This window comes from Anser anser, assembly GCF_964211835.1.
Source record: "Anser anser genome assembly, contig: HAP1_SCAFFOLD_87, whole genome shotgun sequence".
Taxonomy (NCBI): Eukaryota; Metazoa; Chordata; class Aves; order Anseriformes; family Anatidae; genus Anser; species Anser anser.
In genome coordinates, this window is record NW_028153517.1 from 530,272 (window position 1) to 556,692 (window position 26,421).

Below are 26,421 nucleotides of genomic sequence, written 5' to 3' on the forward strand. Positions count from 1 at the left end.
TGATTACACTTATAGCTGTGTTGTGAGTATAAACTACCCAAAAATGTATGGAATAAATAGAGAACAAAAGTATGAAATTAGGATCAAAAACTTCAGAGGATCATAGGATGAAAAAAGAAAGAAAAGAGAACAACAACAACGAAAAGTGAATATGCTCATCTTAGTGTTGCACCAATGGAGGCCACTAGATGGATGGCTTTAGAACCTCAGTCTGAACTCAGTCTGAGCTTGCCTCAATTCTGTCCTCTCCAGCTTCATGAGCTGCTCTTCTCCTGCTATGCTATCCAAAGCCTTATAGTGAAATAAATTTAAAAAAAAGGTAGCACATTCTGATAGAGCTGTGTCATCATCTGTTATCATGTCTCAATAACATTGTATGCTTGTTTTGTTATCAGACGCTGCATATTTCTGCGGTACTAGATGAAGAACCAGAAATGGATGAGCACTTCATTGTCACCCTGTTCAATCCAACTGGAGGAGCCAGACTAGGCACGAGAGTGGAAACTATGATTACAATATTACAAAACCAGGCTCCACTAGGGCTTTTCAGCATCTATACAGTTGGAAATAGGTACTTTACACTGATCAGTAAAAAGGAGATAGTTGCTCATACTCCAAAGAGATAATATTTCTCTACAATTTTGTTTTTGATGGATCGCATTAAAGAAATTCAGCAACCCAATTTGTAAATCTGTAACTTTGAAAGGTATTGTGAAATACTATTACTGCTAAACAAAAGAGTAGAAAAATGCATAAAAAGGACTATTCATAATCCAAAATTTCAATTTATTTATTATTATTTTTCTTTATAAACTAATACTTCACTAGTGCCTACATATTCCACTGATAGTATTCCATGTTAAAAGTTCCAAACCTCATATCAGTGTCCAGGAAGTCATACGTTTTATAATTTACTTTCATTTTTAAACCTGTAAAAAATATACTTTCACTGAAGGCTGTTTTTCAGAAGCAAGTGACACATATGGACTGCCATTTTTAAAAACCATTCAGCTGAAACCATACAGATTAAATAAATTTACTATTTAAATAAAAAATGTATGTATGCTATTTTATTAATACATTGATATTTAGAGTTAATAATTTATATTAATATTTAATAATAATATTATCTAAACATTTATTACGTGAATTTAATATACTTAAATTTCAGTCTGTTTAAAGATTTTGTTGAATTGCCTATGATTTTGCATGATTGTAGTAAGGATCATTGGGAAACCCTAATTAATGTAGCTACCAGTCCATCAGATACTGAAACCTGTTATTAATATTTTCTTTTTATTTCTGTTGTATATTCTGCATCTGGAATTGTACAGTAAAAATCTTATTTTTATTACAGCAATGAATATACTATAAAATAATTTTTTCCTTATTTTTATGATTCTCACATTTAGGACAAATTTCATCATAATTGAAGAAGCCAACACTACAGCTTATTTGAAAGTTTCACGGAGTAATGGGCTTAACGTTTCTGTGAGCGTTGAGTGGGAGACATCATCAGATACTGCATTTGGCATCAGTACGTTCACTTTACAGAGAATGTCCACTGCTTTTGTAGAAGTGGAGATAGTAAGAGAGTAGCCAAGCATACAGGAGATGTAGCTTGGGAATGTAAATTCAAGTATTCAGACACAATTCAGTTAATATTTTCCTATGTAAGATTTAGTAGATAAAATACTTTAGCTGCTTAAGAATCACCTTGTCATCAGCCACTTCTGCCAGTTTCAGTAATCTCTATTTCTGTCTTTGCTGCTAATATGAACATTATTGTCACTAGCCATTTATTTATTTATTTATTTGTGTGTGTGTAATAAAATTTGTTCCGTACTACTTGTAACTCAGGATCTTTCTAACACAGTATAAATGACATGTGACATGCAAGAGTCTAGCTCCTGGAGTTTAGTTCTGACAAGACGGTGCTTAGGGACCGTCTTGGAATAAAAACATGAACATGTTGTAAATGGGGAACAAAACATGAACATTTTGTAATTTGTCTTTTTTTTTTTTTTCTTTACTACTTGCTATCTAGCTAATTCTCTTGTTAGCTAAATTCCAAGATCAATTATTATGAGTCAGACTCAAATTGCCTATATGTCTTCCATGTGCAGTTGTAATGAATGAAAAATACATTTACTGCTTAACTCTCATTATATCCTTAGCATTGTAACATTTCTATGTATTTATATACACTTATAACAAATACTAAGACACAACTTCATCATTTCTCATACTAGGTCTGGCTTTGGGAGGTAAATAATGGGAATGGGGTTAGAAAAGATATCAAGAGTAATATAATAGTAAATAGTGTTTTTATTTTATTTTATTTTATTTTATTTTATTTTTTACTATATTGCAGGGGGTGGTATCAGTGTCCTATCTGTCTTGCAAAGTTTTGTGGAAGAATCAGCATCTGGTTGGTGTTTCTTTACCTCAAGAGAAATCCTGTACGGTGTTCTGTTGCGTATGCCTCCAGCTTTGTTTTCTACTGTCTACCAGTGGAAAGGAGTATTTGTTCCTGTTGAGGTAAATGTTTGTTTTTGAACACCAGACATGCTAGTTAATAAGGAATTTAAGTCACAATCTTACTTTTTTTTTATTCTTCTTGCAGAATTTCAGTATGTGGAATCCTACAAGTTGTGTGTCTTTCCAAATTGGAGCCTCTTCCTACCTTGTGGTTACTCATGGAGGAGCCACACAGGGAGCTTCTAACAACAGTGTGTATGCATTCATGGCTGGACACAGATTGTTGTGGGTAAATCGATTTTAATTTTAAAATCTTAAAATAGTATGGGTTGGCAAGGACCAAGGGAGGTCCTCCAGTCTGGCCATGTTTTAGAAAAAAGCACTCTGTGTGACAAGAGTTAGTTTTGTGTCCTAAAATACTACATAACTTCAGTGATGTAAGTTTGTCATAGTTAGTTGTTTACATTGTTTGTATTTTTTATATATTTACATTTGAGGGTGCAGGGAGGATTACCTGGGAATCACAGAATCACAGAATTGTCTAGGTAGGAAGAGACCTCCAAAATCACCTAGTCCAACCTCTGACCTAACATTAACAAGTCCTTCACTAAACCATATCACTAAGCTGAACATCTAAACGTCTCTTAAAGACCTCCAGGGATGGTGACTCAACCACTTCCCTGGGCAGCCCATTCCAATGCCTAACAACCCTTTCGGTAAAGAAGTTTTTCCTAACATCCAACCTAAACCTCCCCTGGCGCAACTTTAGCCCATTCCCCCTTGTCCTGTCACCAGGCACGTGGGAGAACAGACCAACCCCCACCTCTCTACAGCCTCCTTTAAGGTACCTGTAGAGTGCGATAAGGTCGCCCCTGAGCCTCCTCTTCTCCAGGCTGAACAACCCCAGCTCCCTCAGCCGCTCCTCATAAGACTTGTTCTCCAGACCCCTCACCAGCTTCGTTGCCTTTCTCTGGACTCGCTCGAGCACGTCCATGTCCTTCCTGTAGCAAGGGGCCCAAAGCTGAACACAGTACTCGAGGTGTGGCCTCACCAGAGCCGAGTACAGGGGCACAATCACTTCCCTAGCCCTGCTGGCCACGCTGCTTCTTATACAGGCCAGGATGCTGTTGGCCTTCTTGGCCACCTGGGCACACTGCTGGCTCATATTCAGCCGACTATCAACCAATACTCCCAGGTCCCTCTCGGCCAGGCAGCTTTCCAACCACTCATCTCCCAGCCTGTAGCTCTGCTTGGAAGTGGGGGAAGAAATTCTCAAGCAATCAAGTCATAGAACATTTTCTGGAAAATGTATGATAAGTTATGTTAATTCTGTAAATTAGTTGCTTATATATATATATATATATATATAAAATATAAAGTTTTAAAAGCTATTTCATGTATAGTTTTATACATAATTTTGGAATTCTTAACATTCTATGCGTACTTTTTCTCACTATATACAATGTAATATAAAATGTATTTGTTTATATACATATGTAGATAAACATAGTCACCCTCATATTTCCCTTGCAGATACAGACTCTTTCTGTTCTGGATACCAGACGTGTGAAACATTTTGCAGTGGAGGAAGAAGACTATTTGATTATTGTGAGTCACACAAACAGTTCCAGTTCCATCCAGGTTTGAATATTCTTCAGTCTTCTCTGGCTTTAATGTGGGTAGTTTGCTTATTTCTGAAAGGATAATGAAAGGAAGTAAATCTATAAGCATGTATTTCTGACATATTATTTTTGTTTCTATTGGAAATTTATAACAGTTAAAATTCCAGACTTGTTTGGATGTATAAATACTCTCTACCTGAGTGTATAATTTACATCTGGTTTGTTTTTATTGCTACTGTTATTTCAGTTTTGAAATGTAGCATGTAAACAAAGAAGTAGCTTCTGAATATAAACCTGTTCCTCTGAAGAGCAGGCACAGCTTCTTGCAGTAGGGTTAATTACCAATTACTGAGGGAACATTGTCATAATATATGCATTTTATAACACCCTCTGGGATAAGATGCTGTTGTTACTCCAGCAGATGATATTTGCAATAATACAGAGGTTGTATTAGTAGAACGAGTAGCTATGCCTTATTGACAGCATTCTGACAATATAATTTTGTATAGGACTTCTCTGAAAAAACATAAGAACATAAGAAAATGTTAGAGCCACAGTACTAAGCCAAGCTGCTTCTGGGATTTGTGGATATCTTCAAAATCTGTTACCTACAATAGCCTAAAAAAGTGACCAGTGACCTAAATGATTGTCCTGAGTACATTTATAGCTAGCTATCTAATAAACGACTTCATGATGGTGAAAACCTATTTTTAATGGGTGTAGGAGCTCCTAAAAATACCAGTGATGATATGTCAGTGCTTTGTGTATGTTGACTATGTTCATTTACAGAAACAAACAAACAACAACAACAACAAAAACACACAAATTGCATTACGTGATACATTTTTATCTGAAATCTTTTAAGGTTTTCATTAGCTGAACTAATTGGTTGCTAGGAAATGTATGCCATCAGTGGACTGGTTTGCGGATTGGATTAACTTGTCTGTGGGAGTTTGATATTTCTATGGTAACAGTTTCTTCATTCTGCTGTGATATTTGATCTGTGTCTGATTGTCTGTTCCTTTTCTTCCTCATTAGTCTGCCTTAATCACAGTGAATGAGCCCAGGGGCAGAAATGAATTTGTGCCGCTCACTCTAATTAGAGAGAGGGGAACCTATGGGACGGTCGTCATAACTTTTGAGGTGAGTTTATCCAAAAGACTTCATACAGTAGTCTGTTGGATTAAACTGAGAGGCTGTAATCATAATTTATTGAAGTGTTTGCAAAAGGGGAAGAAGGACAAAATACCTACATCTACATTAGGTAGATCTGTTTCATAAAAGGGATTCATATTAACCGTCATATAGAAAATACTGTAATTATCTGACTGTTTAATTGACTGTTTAACGTTAAGAGGTACTAGAGAAAACCGAGTATATTCTGTCATTTAGAAAGGTACGTGAGGCAACATCAGTATGTATTACTAGAAAATAATGCATATTAAGTATGTAAGAAGTGTCTTATCTAAGTTTTTTTAATTTTTTTAAAAAATATTTATTTTACATACAAATATTCACGTGAGTCTTTAATGATTATCCCAACTTTGAACTGTGAGTGCTCAGGATTTGGTGAATTTCTGTATCTATAATCATCTGTATCTTGATCTCTATCTTGAATCCCCTGCAAATGAAGCTTTTGAAATAATTAATCATGTTGAATACTTATCCTGTTATTTACATATGTGATTTGAATGTGATACAATTACTGACTTCATTGCTTTCTTTTTCTTATCTAGCTCAGACTCTATTATTTACTTTAAAATTATATATAAAATCTTTCATATAGATATTTCTGTACTAGTTGCCTGGTCCTATAGGGTAAGGCTTTAATCTAGACCTCAAAGCTTTAGTCTAGACCTGTCAAAACCAGAAAAGCTTTGCACTGGATTTTATTAATACTAAATATAGCATGAATAGTTAAAGTACTGAATATGATTCTCTGTGCAATTTTTTGCAAATATGTTTGTTTTAAGGTACAGTAAATCTTACTCTCTGGACAATTACTTAGGTCTGTCTCACATCATTATATATGTATGTTGAAAAATAATTTACAAAATGTTCTAAAACCAAAAAATCCCATATGACCTTTAAGAGGCTTTGTAGTATTTTGAGTTTGACTGTTAAATTTAGTATCTTTAATATCACAAGTTAAGATAGAAGGGACACAAAACCAGTAAGTACTATTACTTTGTCTTGGAATTTATTATGAAATACTATTGATTCAAACTGAATTTGCATGAATATCCTTTCTGTAATATGAAAGAGTCAGTTATGCATCAGAATATACTAAAGAGTCCCCATAGGCCTATATGGAAGTAGTTTTCTTCCTCTTATTCTGGAAATACGGGATTTCTTCAGAGTGGTTGTTCTGACTTACACTGTCTGCCAGAAAAGAGCAGATTTTCACAACTGAATGTTCATGTAAGTTTTAAGTTGGAGATGGCTGAACAGATAGTCATTTGTTATGCAAGTCACACTGCATATTGGTTATTGTACTTGCACTGGATTTGTATTCCTGCTTTATAGACTTCTCATCAGACAAATCAATTCTTTGCAGATAAAAGATGGTCCAAACCCAGCTGAAGAAGACCTAAGTCCAGCTAAGGGAAATATTACATTCACACCTGGGAGATCAAAGCTGATTTATAATTTAACAGTGCTTGATGATCAGGTAGGAACAAGCTGACTTCATCTTAGGCTTTGATACGTAGAAGGTTAACTGAAGTTCTGGAAAGACTTAGAGTAATAAGTTACAAAAAGGCTTGGCTTAAATAAGGTTAAAAGCAGTTCTATTTGATGAAGTGATGTTAAATTTTGGCTCTCTGGTCTATTATTTTTACTCTTTCCAAGCTCCCTCTTTAATTCTCATCAGTGAATAGTTTTAGTTTATGTGCATATCCTGGCTGAGCAGACATGTTATCTTTGTCACTAAAGAAAGAATATTACACATTGAAGATTCACAGGGAAAAGGCAGATTCAAAAATATTTTTTGTCGTTGTTTGTTTGTGGTTTTTTTTTTTCAAATATGTTTCAGGGTAGAAACATATTTGAAAAAATCCTAAAAATAGATGAGATTCCTGAAACAAACATGCAGTCTTGTGGAAAGCATGAATACTAGGTGATAATTAACATTTTTCTGTTTTCAGATTGGCCAATTGAAAAAAAAAAACAACACACACACAAAAAAACCAAAACAAAACAAAAAAAAACCACAACATAACTCATAGGTTGTGAGGCTTTCTTTTTATCTCAGAGTAAACAAAACATTCTTCTAATTTGCAACTTGTGATTTTCCTTTTTTCTTACCTGCACTTTTCTTTTGTGTTTTTCTTTTCCTTTATAATAAGCTTAAGAGGGAAAACTGAGACATCAAAATAAGTATATATGATGCAAAACAACTTAGTAAGAAATTCATAAGAAAACAATAATGGTGAAAGGTGTGTGTCTCAGAAGTGAGCACAGAACTGTAAAGCAGCTTGTTTCCTTTTTACTCTTAGTTATAAAAAATGTCCTTCCACATTTCTACTGATACTCTAGTGTTAAGAGGCTGTGCCAACCTGGGGTGCTGAAGTGTAGAAACATCTCTTTCCAATTCAATGTAATATTTCAGTGACTTACACACAGAAATAAATTATTAGGGTCTTTTCTCTTGGGAGGATGTGATTTTATTTATTTTTATTCTGAGAAATGCTCTCAAACTTCTGTTTCTAAAAGTTTGATCTGTATTTGGTGTGTCTAGTCAACGTCTTTCCACTCTTTGAAAGTCTTTCACAAGTGTATGTGAAAGATGAATTTTGCACAAAAACCTTTATTGATGATGATGATGATAGAGTTCACAAGAATCCAGTAACACTACTGTCAGAACTTAATTTGAGCTTTTAGGATCTGAGTTAGGGAAACCAATGAAACAAGTATTTTTCTGAATTGTGCAGCCTTACAGAAGGTAGGGGACTGCAGTTCTGATTTCCACAGCTCTGCATTTATAGTACTTTTCCTGTGCAGGTTTCCTTTTTAAGTATAATTGCAACTTTAAGAGAAAATTAAAGAGGCAAGGCAGCACTGGAAATCATTTATACTATTATATTCGAAGTTTGACTCGTGTATTTATTGGTCAATCATGATGTAATTGAAAGCTCCACAATGCCTTATTTATGTAGGATACTAAGATTTTATCTGCAACTAAAATGGCATGTACGTTCTGACTGTCAAATGCGTATTTTTGTACTGCAAGACAGTATATGAACTAGTGAACTAAAACAAGCGTAAGTTAACATCAATTTTAATAAGATAAAATAGGAAATAGTAGTGTAGGAGAGAGGTGACAGAGAGCTTGCAAATCTCACGCTGGAAAAAAAAACAAACAACCTGCATCAGTCAATAATATTATGCAAGTTTAAGTGCCACAAGTCAAACAAGGGACAAAATTGGCCTCAGCTACAAAGACAGCGGCGTGCATACCCTTTGTGCCCTGAAACAGGATCTAAGGGTGGCCAATTAACAAATGTGTAAAAAGAGAAGAAATATTGGACCACAAGGAATTCTGAACTTTTTTTGCTCAGTAAACAGAACTACATGGAAAGGATTCATCAGCCCTATAACAAAGCAATGCCATTAGTAACACATAAGCAATTTTGTTGTGGAATTTATCTCAGAAGCAAATAATACTGTTTTTTCTGAGAGTCCACAACAAGAATGAGATGTGAGGATCTTATGTAATATTTAAATATTTCCTTCTAATCTCTCTGTATTAATAAAATAATGATATTTTCCAGTTAAACAGACTTAGCCTATCAAGACTGGGGAATAAAATGTAATAATATAAAGTAAAAAATATTAAATTCTGCAATTCAAGGCTTATAAACCCTTCTTTTTTGTCTGCTGCATCAGTTATTAGAGACTAAAGAGCTAAAACTAAAGTGCAGTTCTAAACAAACCACATGTAGAAATGCCAAAGTCTAATTAATAGATAAGCATCAGCAAGCACATTCTCAGAGCTGTGACTGAAGCTGTGCTGGGAATGTGAGTCTGTCTGAAAGTAGGAACTGTTCTTTTTCCCGTTGAATAGGAACAAAAGGGCCAAGGTAGGTTGTGTTCATATGTTGTTCCTCTGTTCTTTCAGGCATGCATAGATGTAAAATGGTGTTAACATCAGCAAATAAAGATGTCAGACTAAATAACTGTCAGGAACACTTGTGTCCAAGCAGAGCAACTTCCACAAGTTGAGTTTGGATCTCCTCACACTCTCTAGTTGGAAAGATAGAGCTTCATCTGATTCTTGCCTAGTTTTTGTTTGCCCTTTTTTTTTTTTTGTCTTTTCCCACTTTTTCATATTTCCATAGCATAGAAGTATGTCTTAGAAAATGGAAACATTCAATTTTGAGAAGGGATTTTCAAAGTTGCAAGCGAGTTTCTTTTTGCCTGTTTATTTTAATGTGAAAAGGGTTGTAATGTTTATATTATTTCCCTTTATTGCTAAATATACATAACATATTTCTAAGTAAGTGTTCTCAATGTATTTGAAATGGGACTTACACCCTGTTGCTACTATTATTTTTCCAGATACCTGAAAATGATGAATTGTTTGTTGTTCATCTCAGGAGTGTGGAGGGAGGGGCTGAAATCAACACCACAAGGAATTCTGTTCAGATTAATATTAAGAAAAATGACAGCCCTGTGCGATTTGCTCAGAGCACTTACATGGTGCCTGAGGAAGTCGAAATGCTCACAATTCAAGTGATTCGTGGTAAGGATGACAGTGGAAAATTAATTGGACCTGATGAATGTGAAGTCTCCGTCAGTTACACCATCATAACTGGGAATTCAACAGCACACGCGCAGCTCAATTTAGACTTCCTAGATCTTCAGCCAAATACAACTATTGTCTTCACACCTCTAGTTCATGAAGTATATATGAAATTCAAGATCCTTGATGATGCCATACCAGAAATTGCTGAGACCTTCCAAATTATGCTCCTTAAGGACACGTTACAGGGAGATGCTGTTTTGGTTAATCCATCTGTTGTTCACGTCACCATCCAACCAAATGATAAACCCTATGGAGTGCTTTCAATCAACAGTATCCTGTTTACTCAAACTGTTATCATTGATGAAGACCAAATTTCAAGGTACTACAGATCTTCAAACAGTATCTCGTCATGTTAAGGGATTTGTTTGGCACTGTAAAGCATCCTTAGGATTTCACTGACAGTAATTATAAAATCAGTAGTGAAAAATTAATATAGAAATCACCTACTGTGTAATTATTATAAACGATATAGAATTTTCAAGGGAGAAAATGTCTAATTATGCAGAAGTATTTTAATATTTATGAACTATATATGAGAACTGTAAATATTTAATGACATTATCAAAATACTGAAAAACCCTTAATCTAAAAGATGGATCAGTGAAGTTGTGATGCGGCCACACACCCATTCATACAAGTGGAAAATATATTTCAGGCTTCCTTTCCCAGTAAATCTTTGTCTATACTGTATTTAAAGTCAGTCTCTGGTTAAAAAATGGTGGTGAGTGTCTTCTGTGAAGTACTGAATACCCATAGACTTCCAAAAAAGTTAAATACATGTAATTTTACAGATAAATTAAAAACAAATCTCCACACAAATCTTTACAAGCAGAACTAATATCTATACAATATTGCCAGTTTTAGTAAAAATGTCCACTGCTAGCTAGTGATGGTGGTTCATCCCCAGAGAAAGAGGTAATGTATCAACCTATGATTTTATGAACAATTTCTAGTATGTAGAGCCCAGCACTTCAATATTCACTTTTTTTTTTTTTCTTTCTTATACACAGATACAGGAAACGTGACATTTCCATAATCACAAATATTGATAAATTATATTTCAGTGCATAGGCAAATAGTTGAGTCACTTTATTTTAAATAAAATCATTATTTAAACACTCATGCCTGACAATTGTATTTTGATATAGTCCATAAAACAGTGTAGAAATTTAGTTGAGAAAAAGTTTTCTGAAATTTAACATCTTTCCTGAGAAAAAATATAAACATGCCAACTTTCCTCTTCTCAGTATCTTTCTTACTGTAAACAAAATAAATTTTAACTAATGTCTTTAGATATATTACTCATGTCTTTATGTATATTATCTCATGAATAAGCAACCTGAGAAAAGTCTACTTCTGTGGTATGATTTCACAAATTTTAAGTCCTGACTCAAATGTCAGTAGCAGCAGTTAATATCGATTCCACTGAAGTCAGTATAAATCTTCCAGGGAACAGATAGCTAAGTAAACCGATATTAATTATAATTGCATGTTACAGATTTTTATTTTCATTCAAAACCACAGGTTTGAAGGGATCACGATCGTAAGAAATGGTGGAACACATGGAAATGTTTCTGTGACCTGGGTCATAACTCGAAATAGCAGTGATCTGTCACCTGTGACTGCAGACCTTGTTCCAGAGACCGGGGAGATACATTTTGATCAAGGACAGATGCTGGTCACACTTTCACTGACCATTATTGATGATAACATACCAGAAGAAGCAGAGCCCTATCTTCTGAAGCTCTTAGCTCATACAATACAGGGAGGCGCAGAAGTCAGCGAACCATCTGAGGTAAGTTTGATTTCAGAACTTGTTTTGAGGAGGTGATAGATAATAATTAGGGAGTAGGATTAGGATTAGGATCCACCAGTTTTGGTGGATTGGCTAAATTGAAGTAGTTGTGCTTGAGTTTAAGTGAAGCAAGCTGATGTATTCTCAGTATAAAGAGCCACATCCAAAGTCTTTGGCTTAACATATTTTATAAGGCCAGACCTATTTAATGCAGTAGCATTTAGCTTAGAATATTCCCATCATAAATATCATTGCATAACTGCTATCTTGATTGGTTGCTTGCTAAGAGAAGGTTGAGCATTTATTTTCACTTGCTTATTTGCTGTAGGTACTGGAATGTTTTACACAGAGTAACAGCTTCAAGAGGATGGCTTAGTGATTAAGACTAACCTCTGAACTTTTAAATAAGGGGTAATTAGCATTACTGACAATTCTGTGACTCAGGTCCCTACTTTGCTTTTTGAACATATGATTGGAATGAATTTGGTGAATTAAATGATTTTTTCACAGTCTGAAATATATTCAAATTATTCACTTTGGCTGCTGAACCAAAAATCAGTTATTCAAAGCTCATTCTGACATAGATGAGGCATAGCAGGAAAGTTGCTGCTATCAGTGGTGTGCTGCTTGTGCACAAGCAACACTTTGGGGCTGTCAATCTGATTTCTTTCTTGAGTGCCAATTCACTAACGATAAAAATGTATGATGACAGTCAGGACATACTTTCATGAAAACGTGAAAACTGTGGTGTATATTAATTGTAGCATTGAGTAAGTGATGCTGTTTTCTGTTTTGCAGCTTTTGTTTTACATTCAGGACAGCGATGATGTTTATGGCGTAATAAAGTTTTATCCTTTGGAGAATCAGAAGATTGAAAGTAATCCAACAGGACGCTTTTTATCCTTGAGTTTTGTAAGGGAGAAAGGAACAGTTGGAAATGTGCAGTTAGTTTATACTGCACTGTATATTCCAGCTGGAGCTCTGGATCCTGAGAGAGCAAAAGATGGCATTCTAAATATGTCTAGAAACAGCATCCTCCTGTTTCCAGAAGGAAAAACACATCATACTTTGAGTATACCAATAAGAAAAGATGCATTTCTTCAAAATGGTGCTCATTTCCTCATACAGGTATCTCAGCTGTTTTGTTTTTGTTTTTGTTTTTTAGCTTATTTAATATGAGGAATATGATTCAATAATTGATCCTTCCCCTTGACTGTAATTTAAATGACCATTCCTGTAAAAAAAAAAAAGTGCTTAGCTCTGAAGCAAAGATTTTCTTATTTAAAAAGACATCTTTCATAACTATGCTATAAAGTTTTCTATCCCTAATCATTAGTAATTAAACAAATTTTAAAACTAAAGAGGATTCAGGTACTAATCATGGAATTTATCAAAATGAGATCAGCGTTGTCTGTTGCTTGCCCCTTGAAGCATGTTTCTGCTTGGCCTCTGACTTGGAACGTGAAAAAAATAAGGTTCTTAAAATTAAATTACTGAAGCAGGAAAAATTTCAGAAATGACATGCAAGTAAATGTATCTTGGGCTTGATACAGGTCCTTCTCCAGCAGGTCATCCCCCAGCCTGTACTGATACTTGCGGTTGTTCCTTCCCAAATGCAGGACTCTACACTTGCTCTTGTTAAACCTCATCTGGTTTCTTCCTGCCCAACTCTCCAGCCTGACCAGGTCCCTTCCAACCCCTACAATTCTGTGATACTGTGATCTTTGCTCTTCCAGCTGAACTATTCTAAATTAAAAAGGGTCAAATATACATTATATATTATATGTATATTATATTGCATTTATATATAAATTTGTTAGGAGAACTTACTTTTTTTTTTCCCTGTATAGTTTTCTTCACTTTTTTCTTTCCTTTTTTTTTTCTATCTCAATTTGTAAAAGATAACTTTTATCATCGTTGAAGGTGTTGATGTTATATCCATGAATTTCAAATTTGCCAGGTTTTATATTTTCCTTATAGTCTACCAAAGACGTTGTAATCACTTCTAAGACCTTTGAAAGATTTCCTCCCTCCACATCCTTCTCCCTACATTCTCTTACAGGAGGAATAATGAGAACAAAAAGTTTTGCCAGAATTATATTGTTTATCTAATATGCAATTTTATTTATTTATTTATTTATGGCATTCACAGTTAGATTAGGAATTGCCTTCTGAAATACTAGAACACGTTAGTATGTTTTATGATTGCAAGAGGTTTGAGAGATCCACAAAATTCTTAAATGTCTAATTCCATGTATTCAATGTTTTTTTTTTTTTTTTTTTTTTTTTGTCCTTTGACTGTAGTCAAGACACACATCTGATAAATATTTCAGAATGTTCAGTCATTCCAAGCACTTTGCCTGGATTTTCAAACTGTAGATTCCAATCTGTTTTTTTTTTTTTCTGTACTTTCTCCATGAACTATAAATAAAATCTTTGTTTGAAGAAATTAAATCAGAGGAGCTTTCCAGCTCAAATAATTAATTTAGAAACTCATAGAGAAGGAAAACACCACTATTTATCACTGTGACAATCCTTCTGCATCGTGAATAAATGATAATCTCAGTGAACATGTTTAGAATGAGTTGTACTTAGGCAAAATAAAGAATTGACTCAGGAATCAGCAGAGAAGCAAATGAAACTGTAGGATGAATAAAGGTACAGGAGATAATGTTAATGTGAGATATATTCCTTAGTGACACCTTCAATTAAATAACGTGCTGTAATCAGAGATGCGGTTTTTGGTATAGCTAGGAAGATTAACTCTGAAAATTAAGCTCATAAACTAATTGTTATTGTTCAAATAACTATATATTTTTTTCTCTTTGTACTGGTTTCCTTTAAAAGGTACTAAAGGAAACATTGCAGAAAGAGTAAAATCTCTGTTCTTTATTGATTATTACTTTATTCCAAAGGTACCATACAGGATCCAAATACAGCATACACTTTAAATAGAGCAAATTGTTTTGGCTGTGTAGTATTTCAGAAAGTTTACTGAGCTAATAACCGCACAATGGTGCACTTTCATCCTGTTAATTGCAGAATCGGGGCCTATGCTAGGAGAAAGCTCAGAAAAGAGGAGAAACAAACAGTGCCATCATCTGTTCTTCAGACTTTTGATAACAAGTTGGAATGGTTGAGAATCAGTTACTAAATACAGTATTTGTAAAACATTTCCATCTATCATCAGATAAATGTTCATGCATATTTCTGGGTGTTACTCAAGCAGTTGTGGAACAAAATATGATACAGCCCACATATTTATAGAGTTTGGTTTCAAGAACTGTAAGACTTTAAAAATCATCTTTTGAAATGGTGAACCATGATTACTATATGAATTTAAGAAAGGCCACTATTTTATCCCCAAAAAATAAAGCTTTACTCTATGATAACACCTGATAACTCCAAGAAAAAATGTCAGTGGGAGTTTATGCCCCAGTGAAATGTTCACAGAAATATATGCAAATCTGTTATGGAAACATTTATTGTAATGATGCATGTAGACAGAATCACATGGAATAAATAATATTTAAAGGAAATAATTAAACAGGCAAGTTCTGCTTTCCTTGGTGTGTCACTACTGGTGCTGGGCTTAGCGAGTGATGCTTCCCTTTTAAAGAAAAGGATGAAAAAAAATCTATTTCCTCTTAGTATCTATAATCTATCAGAAATGCAGTGACAAGTAAAATACAGTTTTGAAATACTGTACTGAATTTAAATTCTTAATGTGGCTCTGGTAGTTCTTAGATAGAGAATTCCTTAAAATTTTGTGGAGAGGAAAGAAAAGTGGATTATTATTTGGCTGTTTGATCAAGGGCTGTAAATTATTATGACTTCAGTGATTTCCCTAGATTTTTATCAATGCAAGACACAAAAAATGATGTTAGACAATTGCCTATGCTGCTCATCAATGACTGTTGTTAATAGCTCTAGTAATGTATCAGCTGATCTGGAACAGAGTCTCTCTCTCTGGCTTGATCTGTGTTTAATTACATACACTAACATGATTTGTCTGGGAGGTGTACCATTCTGCTGACAGCTCAACAATATCCACTTAATTTCTTTGACATGTCTACTTACAAATTTTTATAACAGCAGTGCTATCAGTAGGAAGAATTTGCTCTGGAGATGTATACTTCCTTTATATGAAAATTACTCTGAAATGTCAGAACTGTTCTGACTTGGTGCTGAGGCTTCTTATTTCTCACTTTTCTTTTACTTTTTCCTACAGCTGGAAGGAGTTGAACTGGTGAATAGAATTCCTCTAGTCCCATCTGTGAGTCCTAGATTAGGCGAAATTCGAAATATTTCTTTGAGGATTACTCCAGATATTGCAAATGGAGAAATAGGCTTTATTAGCAATCTACCGATTATTCTTTCTGAACCAGAAGATTCCCCTGCTACGCTGGTAAGTAAGCCTTTTTATATTGTCTTTTGCTATGGAAAACTTATTTGGAGAAGGTGGAGTTTGCTGTATTCAGTGTAGCATTTGACAATTAATGTGAGGAAAAGCCTTCCTGTAAGTTCTGTCTTATCCTAAATATTCTCTTCTTTAAAAAAAAAAAAAAATGCTCTGAAATAATCTGTTACTGATTTCCAGAGAACTGAGATTGGTCTTTGCTTTCTGTGTAAGTATCTAAAACCAGTTAGCCCTTGATGCTCACACAGAGCAAAAGATACTGCAGTTAGTCTCTCTCACCAATTGCGAGCATAGTCATGTAAAGTAGGACTGAGACAAATCCTGAATAAGATAGATCATTTCCCATTCTCAAATTAGAACTGGCCAAACTTTTGTTTTTATTATTATTTATTCAAATAGTAATTTGCAAGGGAGTAATCGGTTTTGCATCTACTTTTGCAAGTCACAACAAATTAATGTGTTTCACAGGTTTCCATTGCATTGCATCGAGATGGGACTGATGGTCAAGCAACTGTGTTCTGGAGTTTGAAACCCTCTGGTCCCAATCAAAAGGCGGTAACACAGGATGATATAAGTCCTTTTAACGGCTCCGTGGTTTTCTTATCTGGACAAAGTGATACCACAATTAACATCACCATTAAAGCTGATGATGTACCTGAAATGAACGAAACTGTGTTATTAACTTTGGACAGGTATTGTACCCTATTCTCTATTCATATGTATCAGCTGCAGTACTCAATTTATGCATAACAGATTAGCACAGTGTTAATTACATGGTATTGCTTGCATTGTGTTGATATGTGTCTGAAGAAATAGTGGGCCCTTGTTTCAGACTGTGTATGGGTTCTTTGAGTGGAGATCAATGTAAGAAACCATTTTGCATTTATTATCTAATGACTTAACTGTTTATATTTTCATGAAAATTCTGTATGCTATTTAGAAAGTTCTTTCAGTTTTGATCTTTTTTATAGCTCTTGGTTTTAACACTTTTTTTTTTCGGAAAAATAATATTTAGTAAGATAATGGGAAAAACTAAAGTGAGAACTAAAAAGCAATGCAGAACTTTTTCTGTCAGAAAAAACATTTATAACTTGGGTGTCACTGTAGAATTAGACTTGCAGTTTATTTGTTTGATCTGCATGTTCAATATTCCTTGATAATTAGATACTTCTGTCAGCTCATAGCCCCCAGAATATCCCAGTGTGACTATTATTGCAGTCTTCTGCTAATGAGAATGCAGTGGGGTTTCTGAAGCACAGTGTTCTGGTCTCCCTTCTCATCTAGTGGAGGATTTTAGGATAACAGGCTGTAAGGGCCCTCAGGTGATACTATTATCTGCATGTGAACACTGTTCAGAAAACTTAAATTAGTTTATAATCAGGAGTCTTTTCCCTCTTTGAGTTACTAACAAGAGTGTCTTGGCTATATCGTCTGTCCTGCTTCCCACAGCTCAGTTACATAAGTAAATACAGAAATACCACCACACGTGCTCTTGTATTACCTCCTATTTGTCTAAGGTACATTTTCCACTTTTACTGAAAACATACTACAGTGGTCTGCCAGCACCAGCTTCCACACTGAACATCTACTACTTACATAGTCCTTACCTTATGCAGAAGAAGTATTTTTATTCTGTACAGGAAGCGTAGGCTAGCTCTTAGATATCCACAACAGATATCCACAGTGATTCCACATTAGCAAACAATAGGCAAGAAGCTCCTCACGCTGTTGTTGATCACTAGAAGATCCCATTTCAGAAAACATGGTTTTCGAACATCTTTATGGCACACAGGGAAGATGTTATTCCTTTGCGGGATTGGCTTGCTTGATTAAAAGGTGGCTGGTTAATGCATGTAGTTCAGAACTAGTTATTTTATTCTACCTTGGCTACTCATTACATTAAAAAGGCAATCCTTTTCAGAATAAAAACAGAGACTATTGCAAGCAGTTCTCCGCTTTCTTTCTGTGGGAGAAACTGGTTTGTCTCAAGGAATTTTTTTAGAGTCTCTGGCACAAAGGGGGAAACTAGGATTAGAAATGATGGTTCAAGTTTTGAGTGTAAGGTGGCCAAGAATGCAGAGTGGTATTGAGGTAAACAAGTAAGTAGATAGAAGTAAGCAGCATGAAAGGGTAACTTTTTTGATTCACGTGTGTGAAAGTACAGTTTTCTGCCATTTATCCTGAGTTACAACTGTAGGCTATACCTTGAAAATGGTGGCTGCAACAGGGATTGAACTGGCAGCTGAACAAATACAACCAGTGTTCTGCTTTTGCTGTGTATGGTGCAAGCCGTAGGCTCTGTTGATCATGAAGTGGATGGTGAAAAGTGTGCCAACAGTAAGCAGCTTTCCCACACTTGGCAGGGTCAGAGAGTGAACCGAGGAACAGGTGGTCTGTCCTGGAAAAAGAAGTAAGCAAGGAGGAGATAGAATCTGAACTTTTCTCTAGACCTTGGTAGCATCCCTCACTTCAACTAATTAGCAGAAGCCAAGAATGAAATGACTGCAGAGATCATCCTTTCAGTACTAGACATGACTCTTCAAATTAGGGTTGAAGGATACTGGCAGGGTTACGTGTACGCCCGTGCTATTGCTTTCAGCCTGGTTGGTATTTTGTGGACAAATAGAAGATTTCAGTTTCCGAGGCTGGCAGCCAGCACCTCACAGCAGTAGTGAATGAGCATGAAAACAAAGACGCACTGTGCTGTAGATGTGCTTGTACTGTTCCGTAAATTGTAGCATAAGTCAGCGAGAAAAGAAAGCATGTAAGAACTTTAATGAAACTACAGACATAGACATATGTTCATAAGCATTCAGTGTATTGCAATTATTAATAGCACGGGTAAAATAATCAAAATAATTAGTTCTAACAAGGATGTATTATTTACGGCTTAGTGGTATTGTCAAGGCAGTTCAATTTTAAATAAGCTTTAAGTGCATCCATAACTATATTTTTTCCAAGCCATTAAAAACAATGTTATCCTTTCTTGCTTTATGCTCTCTATACTTAGACCACAGATATTAAAACTAGCTCTGAATTTTGTCCACAAACTGGAGGAAAATGTATAACATGAAAAATATGATTCCAAAGAACACAGATGAGTAATGATGAGTAATGAAGGAGCAAGAGAGTCTTGTATCTGCTGAAGCTTCTTTATATTTTCTTTTTTTAGGAGCAGATTCAGGTTGAATGCCTGCCCTATCTGAATAGGCCTGAATTGAGACCAAGCATAAATAAAACCAGATGTCTGTAGTGAAATCTATGTGAGAAAGGAAAGACCTTGGTCTTCTTGATGAATGTAGGTGGAACAGGCCATGGAAATTGTGTGTGTGCTTTGTGAGAGCATATATGCATACTAGGGCTGTTCATTTTACCTGGTAAGCACAAACAGAAATCAGTTTTTTTAAAATCTGATTGCTGTTTTTTTCCTTCTACACAACGTAATCTCTCACTGGCAGTTATCAGCCCCCCAGTTAAGGTGCAGACAGCTATCAGTTTGGCACCTGGCACAACCAGAGGGCCAGAACCTGCAGGGTATGTGGGCTGGGGACGTGGCCTGTGTTTGTGCTCATGAGTGAGTGGTGGTGAGACTGAGAACTTGGAGACTTTGGGATCTGGGGATAAATCACTTTTATTTTGTGGAAGTGATAATCAACAAACAGACAACTGTTTAGGCAGTCCTTATGCTCCAGCATTTTTTGAGTCTTAACTCATGGAAGTTAGGATGCCAGAACAGATCCATATGCATATGTTACGACATAAATCTCATTTACTATATATAATAAACTGAAGCAACGTTATTTGAAGATTTTTATTGTTCTAGTGATTTCTGTGATGGGATACAGATTTCCATAGGCTGACATTCTGTCATCAGTTTATGTGGAAAATGATTAGACCTATGAGTTATGAAGTAATTTTTTGAAAATTACAAAGTGTAAAATACAGACTTGACTATTTCACTGTGAAATATCTGGCAGTTTTTAAACATTTTTGGGTTTTAGAGGTTGCTACATGTCAAAAAGTTAGAAAAGCATAGGAGGGCCATTTAAATCACTGTGTAGTGTTGATGGACAGGGCTTAAGGGTTTATGTGTTGTGGGTTACTCACTGCCATACTGCTTAATGGAGCTAGGATTTTCTCCTTACTTGGTAATTCCCTTTGGTTAGTGTCTGTTTCAAAACCATATCTATCTTACTTATGTAAATTTTCATAGAATCACAGAATAGCTTGGGTTGGAAGGGACCTTAAAGATCATCAGTTTCCAACCCCAGTGCCATGGGCAGGGATGCCACCCATTAGATCAGGTCGGCCCACAGCCTAGTCCAACCTGGCCTTGAAAACCTCCAGGGATGCCTCAAGGGTTTGATCAGACTGCGTTTTAACGGGGAAAAAGTCATTTGAAAATAGTAGAATGTTGAAATGAGTGCGCTGGACACCTACTGCTTGTTTTCATTACTTCTCAAAATAACAACATATCTCTCCTGCTATGACTCAGAAAAATTAAAATAGCCTCAAAAATCAAATAAATGATGGATTAAACCTGGAGAGAAGGTGTTTCCTCTGATGAGAGGCACTATGGAAAGTCTAATGTGGCAAATCCTACTTTAATGCAGTTCTTTAGAGCTAGAGCCTGCCTCTAATTAAATCAGTAGATAATCCTGAAAAAATTGAAGAGGGGGTGAACACTGAATGCAAGCAAATTGAGTAATGTTCCACAAGCAATTTCACTTCCCCCTTTTTGAGATACCCTGATAGAAAAGAAAGTCTTTTAGAGAAGTGTGGTTTAATAATGACAGCCATGTAGATTCACAGTGGAAATTAAGTTTCTCATGTGTCTTTCAGAACACTCAGGTTCTGCAGAAATTCCAGATTTTGTCAAAAGTTATTAACTTCAAAGCTATTTTTCATTTATTTATTTAATTATTTTGTGGTTCTAGTTAGTTCTTAACATTGAAATTCTCATGGTACCTTAAACTTAGTCAAAACTCTAATTTCTCCTATTTTCTTGTACTGCATGTTTAAAAAAGTGTAAGAAACATTTTGAAGCTCCTGTCAGTTGTCCTAATTCATCTGTAGTTCTTGCTACATAATAATTATGATTTTTTTTACTGAAAGAATTTCCCTAATGATCAGTCATTTCACATTAGTCTTGTTGTATAAGAAATGCTTTACACACTTTGAGGTTGTATTTCTTTTGGCAGCATCATAAGCATTGCCAGGGTTTACTGTCTGTGACGATATGAAACTTCATGTCCATACATAGCCATTTTACAGGAAAAAATAAGCTGAGGATAAAAACAGGGAAGTGGCTTTCCCAGTGATTGGTATCACCTTATTCCTGGTCAAGAGTTCTTTTCACTAGCTGGAGGAGCTGCTGGCCACGGTTAAGCCACCATGTCAAAGCAGCTGTTTTAACTTTTATTGCTGCTTCTGAATAGCCCTCTTTGTCCTGTTTCCATACTGCTGTCAGAGGAACACCTAAAGAGCTGGTTTCACATACCACGAGGAGTGAAACGGGACTGAACTGGACCCGTGTAGTGTCAGGCAGTCTGGGAGCATCTCCTCCGTGGTGTAAGGGTGGTATATGAACGCCCCTCTGTTCTTCGAGGTTGGAAGTGCACGTGGCAGGGGATGGGGCTGGTGTCCTGGCAGCTCTCTGGTGGCACGGACCCTGTGTCCAGCCCCGTAGCTCCTCCGGGTCGATCTGAGCTGGCTGCTGGAAGTATTATGCAGCTATTTGCTGAACGCTTCACCTTGCCTGGTTTAGCCCTGTATGGACTTAGGTTTAGCACATGAAGAGTACACTGAACCGAAAAGCAAGCATTTGGATTAAAAGGATAAAAGTTTGCAGGATGTGAGTATGATAATTGCATTACAATGTAATTGTTCAAAACAATAGAATTGGGATTTTTTTTTTTTTTATTATTCCTAGAAAAAAGTAAACCTGTGAGAATACTTTACAACAAACATTTTGGATTTAAATTTAAAATGTACTTTCCTAATTTATCTTTGTTCTCTTAATTCTTCTTTTTTTTTTCAATACTATTTTTTAAAAATTTCTTGTTAGGGATATGCATTCTATGTTATGAAAAGTTACATGTATATGCCTTAGAGTATAGATATAAAGAATACTACTGAGTGCACCATTCTTCGAATCACAGAATGGCTCAGGTTGGAAGGGACCTTAAAGATCATCCACTTCCAACCCCTCTGCCATGGGCAGGGATGGCACCTACTAGATCAGGTTGGCCACAGCCTCATCCAACCTGGTCTTGAATACCTCCAGGGATGGGGCAGCCACAGCTTCGTTCATTCATTGTTTGCTTAACAGCATCTTGGAGCTGGAAACCTAAACCTAGCTGCTTCTATTAAGTTTCTGCATAGGATGTTTTATGACTTTTTGGAGAAGTAACTAACATTACTGTGCCAGGGCAGTGATAGCGGTCTGACCACTCATGATATCAGCCAGAGAAAAAAAATGACCAGATAATAAATAAATAAACAAACAAACAAACAAATAAGTAAATAAATAAAAGGATCCAGGTGTTCAAGATGGGGTTTGTATGGAGAAACCACCTGAACAATGTTCTTTTTTACCAGTTGATGGACTGAATTTTACTGGTTGCTTCCTGACCTGAAAGCTGTCTAGGTTTAATACATATCAAAAGCTCACTTGATATAGTGATTCATTTTTATTTTCTGTTGTAAATTATTTTACTAACAGCTTAGCGATATAATTAAATTTTAGCATTACCAACTCTGGAATCTTCTCCTTGATCTTTTCATTGTGTTAATATTTTGCTGTTTTTTGAATGCTTTTGCATGTTTCTGAGGGAAGGGAGAATGTCTCAATATATACCTAGCTTCAGTGAATATCAATAACAAATTTCAATTAATTCAGACTTCCTATTCGAAAGAACGTCTGTGAATGTATTTACTTCTCAGAATTTAGAGTGAACTCTTGTCTGTATTGAATTCCAAATTTAAATTATTTTTGAGATTAGTGGAGCCCAATTATCACCTTACAAACACTGTTTTAATCTGTTTTTGGTGCTTTGATAGACGATACAGTTTTTGTATTTAATGTATTTTTGATTAAGAAAGCCAAAATACATGATTACTATTGCAGAATAATGCTGCCCTTTTGACTGACTTCATGTGGCAGTTTTGTTATAAATGCTTGGTTGAAACTTGATTTAATTTTTTAACCTTTTGATTAGCAAATACCTTTTCCTTTCCCCTTTTTCTTTTTTTTTTTTTGTCCCTTTATTTCCTTGTCCCCTCTTTTTCCCCTTTTTCTCCTTCTGCTTCTCTTTCTTATATTTGTATTTATGTTATACATGTATATATACTACTTTGGTAATCTGATTAACTAAAAAATTGTTGTAAATGAGGTTTGCTGTGATTTTGTGCCTAATTACTTTTCCTTGTGTACCCATCAGTACTCTTTCTGTGCTTATCTGTTTTTATCATTACTTTGTCAGACTGATGAAACACCATATCACAGAGGCACGTAGATGTATTTCCCTAATAAAGGGTTATAATCGTGGATGGCTGCTGCAGTTGTGATCACGCAGTCAGTAATCAAGCTCTTTGAGGAGGGCTTGGTAGGGAACACCTTGAGTGGCTCTTGACATGCTGAATTGGTCATGGGGTCACTCCTCCTAAGTGGGAACTGCCCACTTGCTGGCCTTTGTCAACAGGAAAATGCCAAGCAAGCAGGGTTCCCATAAAAAGAACATTATAAACTTTTGGAAAGTAAAAAGAAAGCCTTCTTTTTTTTCTTTTTCTTTTTTTTTTTTTGTCCCTTTTGTTAGTTTTTTGTTCTTTTATAAGATGGGTAGTATTGAAATTTTAGTAAGTGGCACTTTCATTACTTTCTACATCCTCTTTTTTTTTTTTTTTTTTCCTCTGTGTTGACAGGGTAGAGACAGAAAGGTTTGTCGTGTTCTTTGGGTAAGTGCGGTGAACTGTTTTCTGTCCTCAGTGAATCAATGCTTTGTTTTAGAAGTGGTTGGTTTGGACAGAAACTGTCTTTATCATTTCTTTCCCCCCCAAGAATCACGTCTCTGCATCTCTTCAGACAACGCATGCTTCCCCTTTGGTGTTCCGTTTGATGGCATGGGGTTCTTGCTTGAAGGCATTTCTTTATGTAGGATCTGTGAATGATGAAAGTTATGAATGCATGGCTCAGTGTTTGATATTTGAGTGTTTCATGGAATAATGAATTAATTGTTTTAAACTGCTACAAATACAGTTTGCCCCAACTAAATGGCTGAACTGATTAGAGTTACAGAGTAATTTTCTCTAGTCAAAGACAAGGAAAGTTATCTTGATTTAGACTAACATGCATATAATTTATATAACACAGGTTATTTTTTCTACCGACTTTTTTTTTTTTTTAAACATGTAACAAACATGAGCACGTTACTCTATTAAATAGGTATTACCTATTTTGCATCCTGTACCCTGTCCTGTAGACTGTGCTACAACAATGCTAAGTTGTTTTTGTGTGTGTAGGTTCCAGTTACTTAAAACGTGCTTCTGGACACAGTTCTGGGCCTGATTTCAAAAACTGGATATAATAGATCACATTTCTTCATGAAATAGTGTTTGATAAAGTCTAGGTTGTAGCACAGTGAAAGCACAAAAATATGTACAGTATGCAGGACCACGATTTCATTGAAAAATACAATACTGACAGGAAACGTGAAAGATGCAAAGGAATCTAAGTACCTAAAACTACATGTAATAAATCATATGCAGACCATCAATCTGAAGGTGTATTCTTGATGCATCCTGCAATAGTGCTTCTCTGGAATTTTTAATATAAGAAATTTAAAATGATGAAAATTACTGCTTCTGAGGAAAGGCAAGCAAGTAATATGCAAGGTTCATTACTGTTATCAGATACTGCCCATTCCTGTCACAGAGTACGATCAAGATGGTGTAGGAGAAGCCCAGAGAGAGAAATCCTTTACTGAGAGGAATCTGAAGTATGCGTATTTGGTCAACGTACTTCATTCTTGCACCATTCAGCATGTGCTTTAAAGGAGTAATGAGAAAGGGGAATGAGTCTGAGCTACTGAGAGCAGGTCCAACATTTTGTAGAGTCAGACAGGGATCCTACAGGTAGTCTCCACATCTACAGAAGGCAGGCTAACACAGAGCTGAGGATGAAATCCATGGTATCGAGGGTCAAATTTCTGCCTCTTTATGTCAGTAGTAAACTTTGACAAACAAAGCAATAATGGAAATTTATGCTTTTCAGTGTAATCTCAGCATAGGTGATTTTGGAATTTCCTTTATACCTTGATCCAAGTACAAAGTAGTTCTGAATTTAACTAACTTTTTTTTTTTTTTTTTCCTGGCACTATTCTGTTTCTTTTCCTGTGTGTTGTGTGCATGTGTTATCAAAAACAGACAAACAAACAACAGAGTTACTAGCTATAAAAAGCTAATCAGAAACAAACAAACAAAAAGTTACTTCAGAGGCAATTATTTATTTTATTTATTTATTTATTTATTTTTTACGAATGGATAAAACATTCTGATGTTGTATCATTCTTAACTTGTTTTAATCCTTGTAGGTAACTGTTGGCTTTCATAATTTATTCATAAAATTTGTCAATATCCTGATCTCCTCTGTATGGATTTGCTAAACAGAGTTGCAAGTTGAAAAAAACCTCTTACCTTCCTTTCTCAGGGTCAGTGTGGAAAATCAGATACTGAAATACGGGTTTACTACTTGTGAAATTACAATTTTGGAAAACGATGATCCTGGAGGAGTGTTCGAATTTTCTTCCTCTTCCAGAGGTCCCTACAGCATCAAGGTAGCTATCCGAGTAACGTCACTTAAACATTACAGACGACTTAGTTCTAACAGAGTGCTAGAAAAAGATTAATTTTATTTTTTTGCAGGAAGGGGAGTCTGTTGAGCTGCAGATTGTTCGCACTAGAGGAAGCCTCATCAGACAGTTTCTGCGCTACACTGTAGAACCAAGAGATAATAATGAGTTTTATGGAAGCACAGGAATTCTGGAGTTTAAGCCTGGTGAAAGAGAGATCATAATTACTCTACTGACAAGGATGGATGGGATTCCAGAGGTAAGAATTAATATTTTTCTCTCTTTAAATTGCATTCACATACATATTTGTTTGTCACTTACTAAAATATAGATGGTTTCACCTGTAAATACCAGCAATTTTTCTGTAACATTTGAAGGCTTTCTTTTTCTTAAGTGTGAGAAATAGATAGAGGAGGAGTGACTGAAAGGCCTATAAGATAGTCAAGCAC

The 26,421-nt window shown here is 35.5% G+C and overlaps 2 protein-coding genes across 2 annotated transcripts in view; both read left to right on the forward strand.

Moving 5' to 3' along the window:
- LOC310892009 (adhesion G-protein coupled receptor V1-like) overlaps positions 1 to 2,035 on the forward strand; it is a gene marked incomplete at its 5' end in the record, with an annotated part of 70,308 nt that extends 68,273 nt beyond the window's left edge. Inside the window, 2 exons of the mRNA XM_083854198.1 lie at positions 396 to 571; positions 1,413 to 2,035. Coding sequence (XP_083710324.1) covers positions 396 to 571; positions 1,413 to 1,599 — 363 coding nt within the window. The 3' untranslated portion in view covers positions 1,600 to 2,035. The remainder of the gene's footprint in view (positions 1 to 395; positions 572 to 1,412) is intronic.
- A 245-nt stretch (positions 2,036 to 2,280) lies between these two features.
- LOC310892010 (adhesion G-protein coupled receptor V1-like) lies at positions 2,281 to 17,367 on the forward strand (the record flags this gene model as incomplete). The annotated part of the gene is made up of 7 exons (XM_083854199.1): positions 2,281 to 2,304; positions 2,627 to 2,770; positions 5,142 to 5,246; positions 6,661 to 6,774; positions 9,663 to 10,228; positions 11,434 to 11,704; positions 12,503 to 17,367. 7 exons carry the CDS (start codon positions 2,281 to 2,283, stop codon positions 12,881 to 12,883), a joined length of 1,605 nt encoding a protein of 534 aa, XP_083710325.1. The 3' UTR covers positions 12,884 to 17,367.
- Positions 17,368 to 26,421: the final 9,054 nt, after the last annotated feature.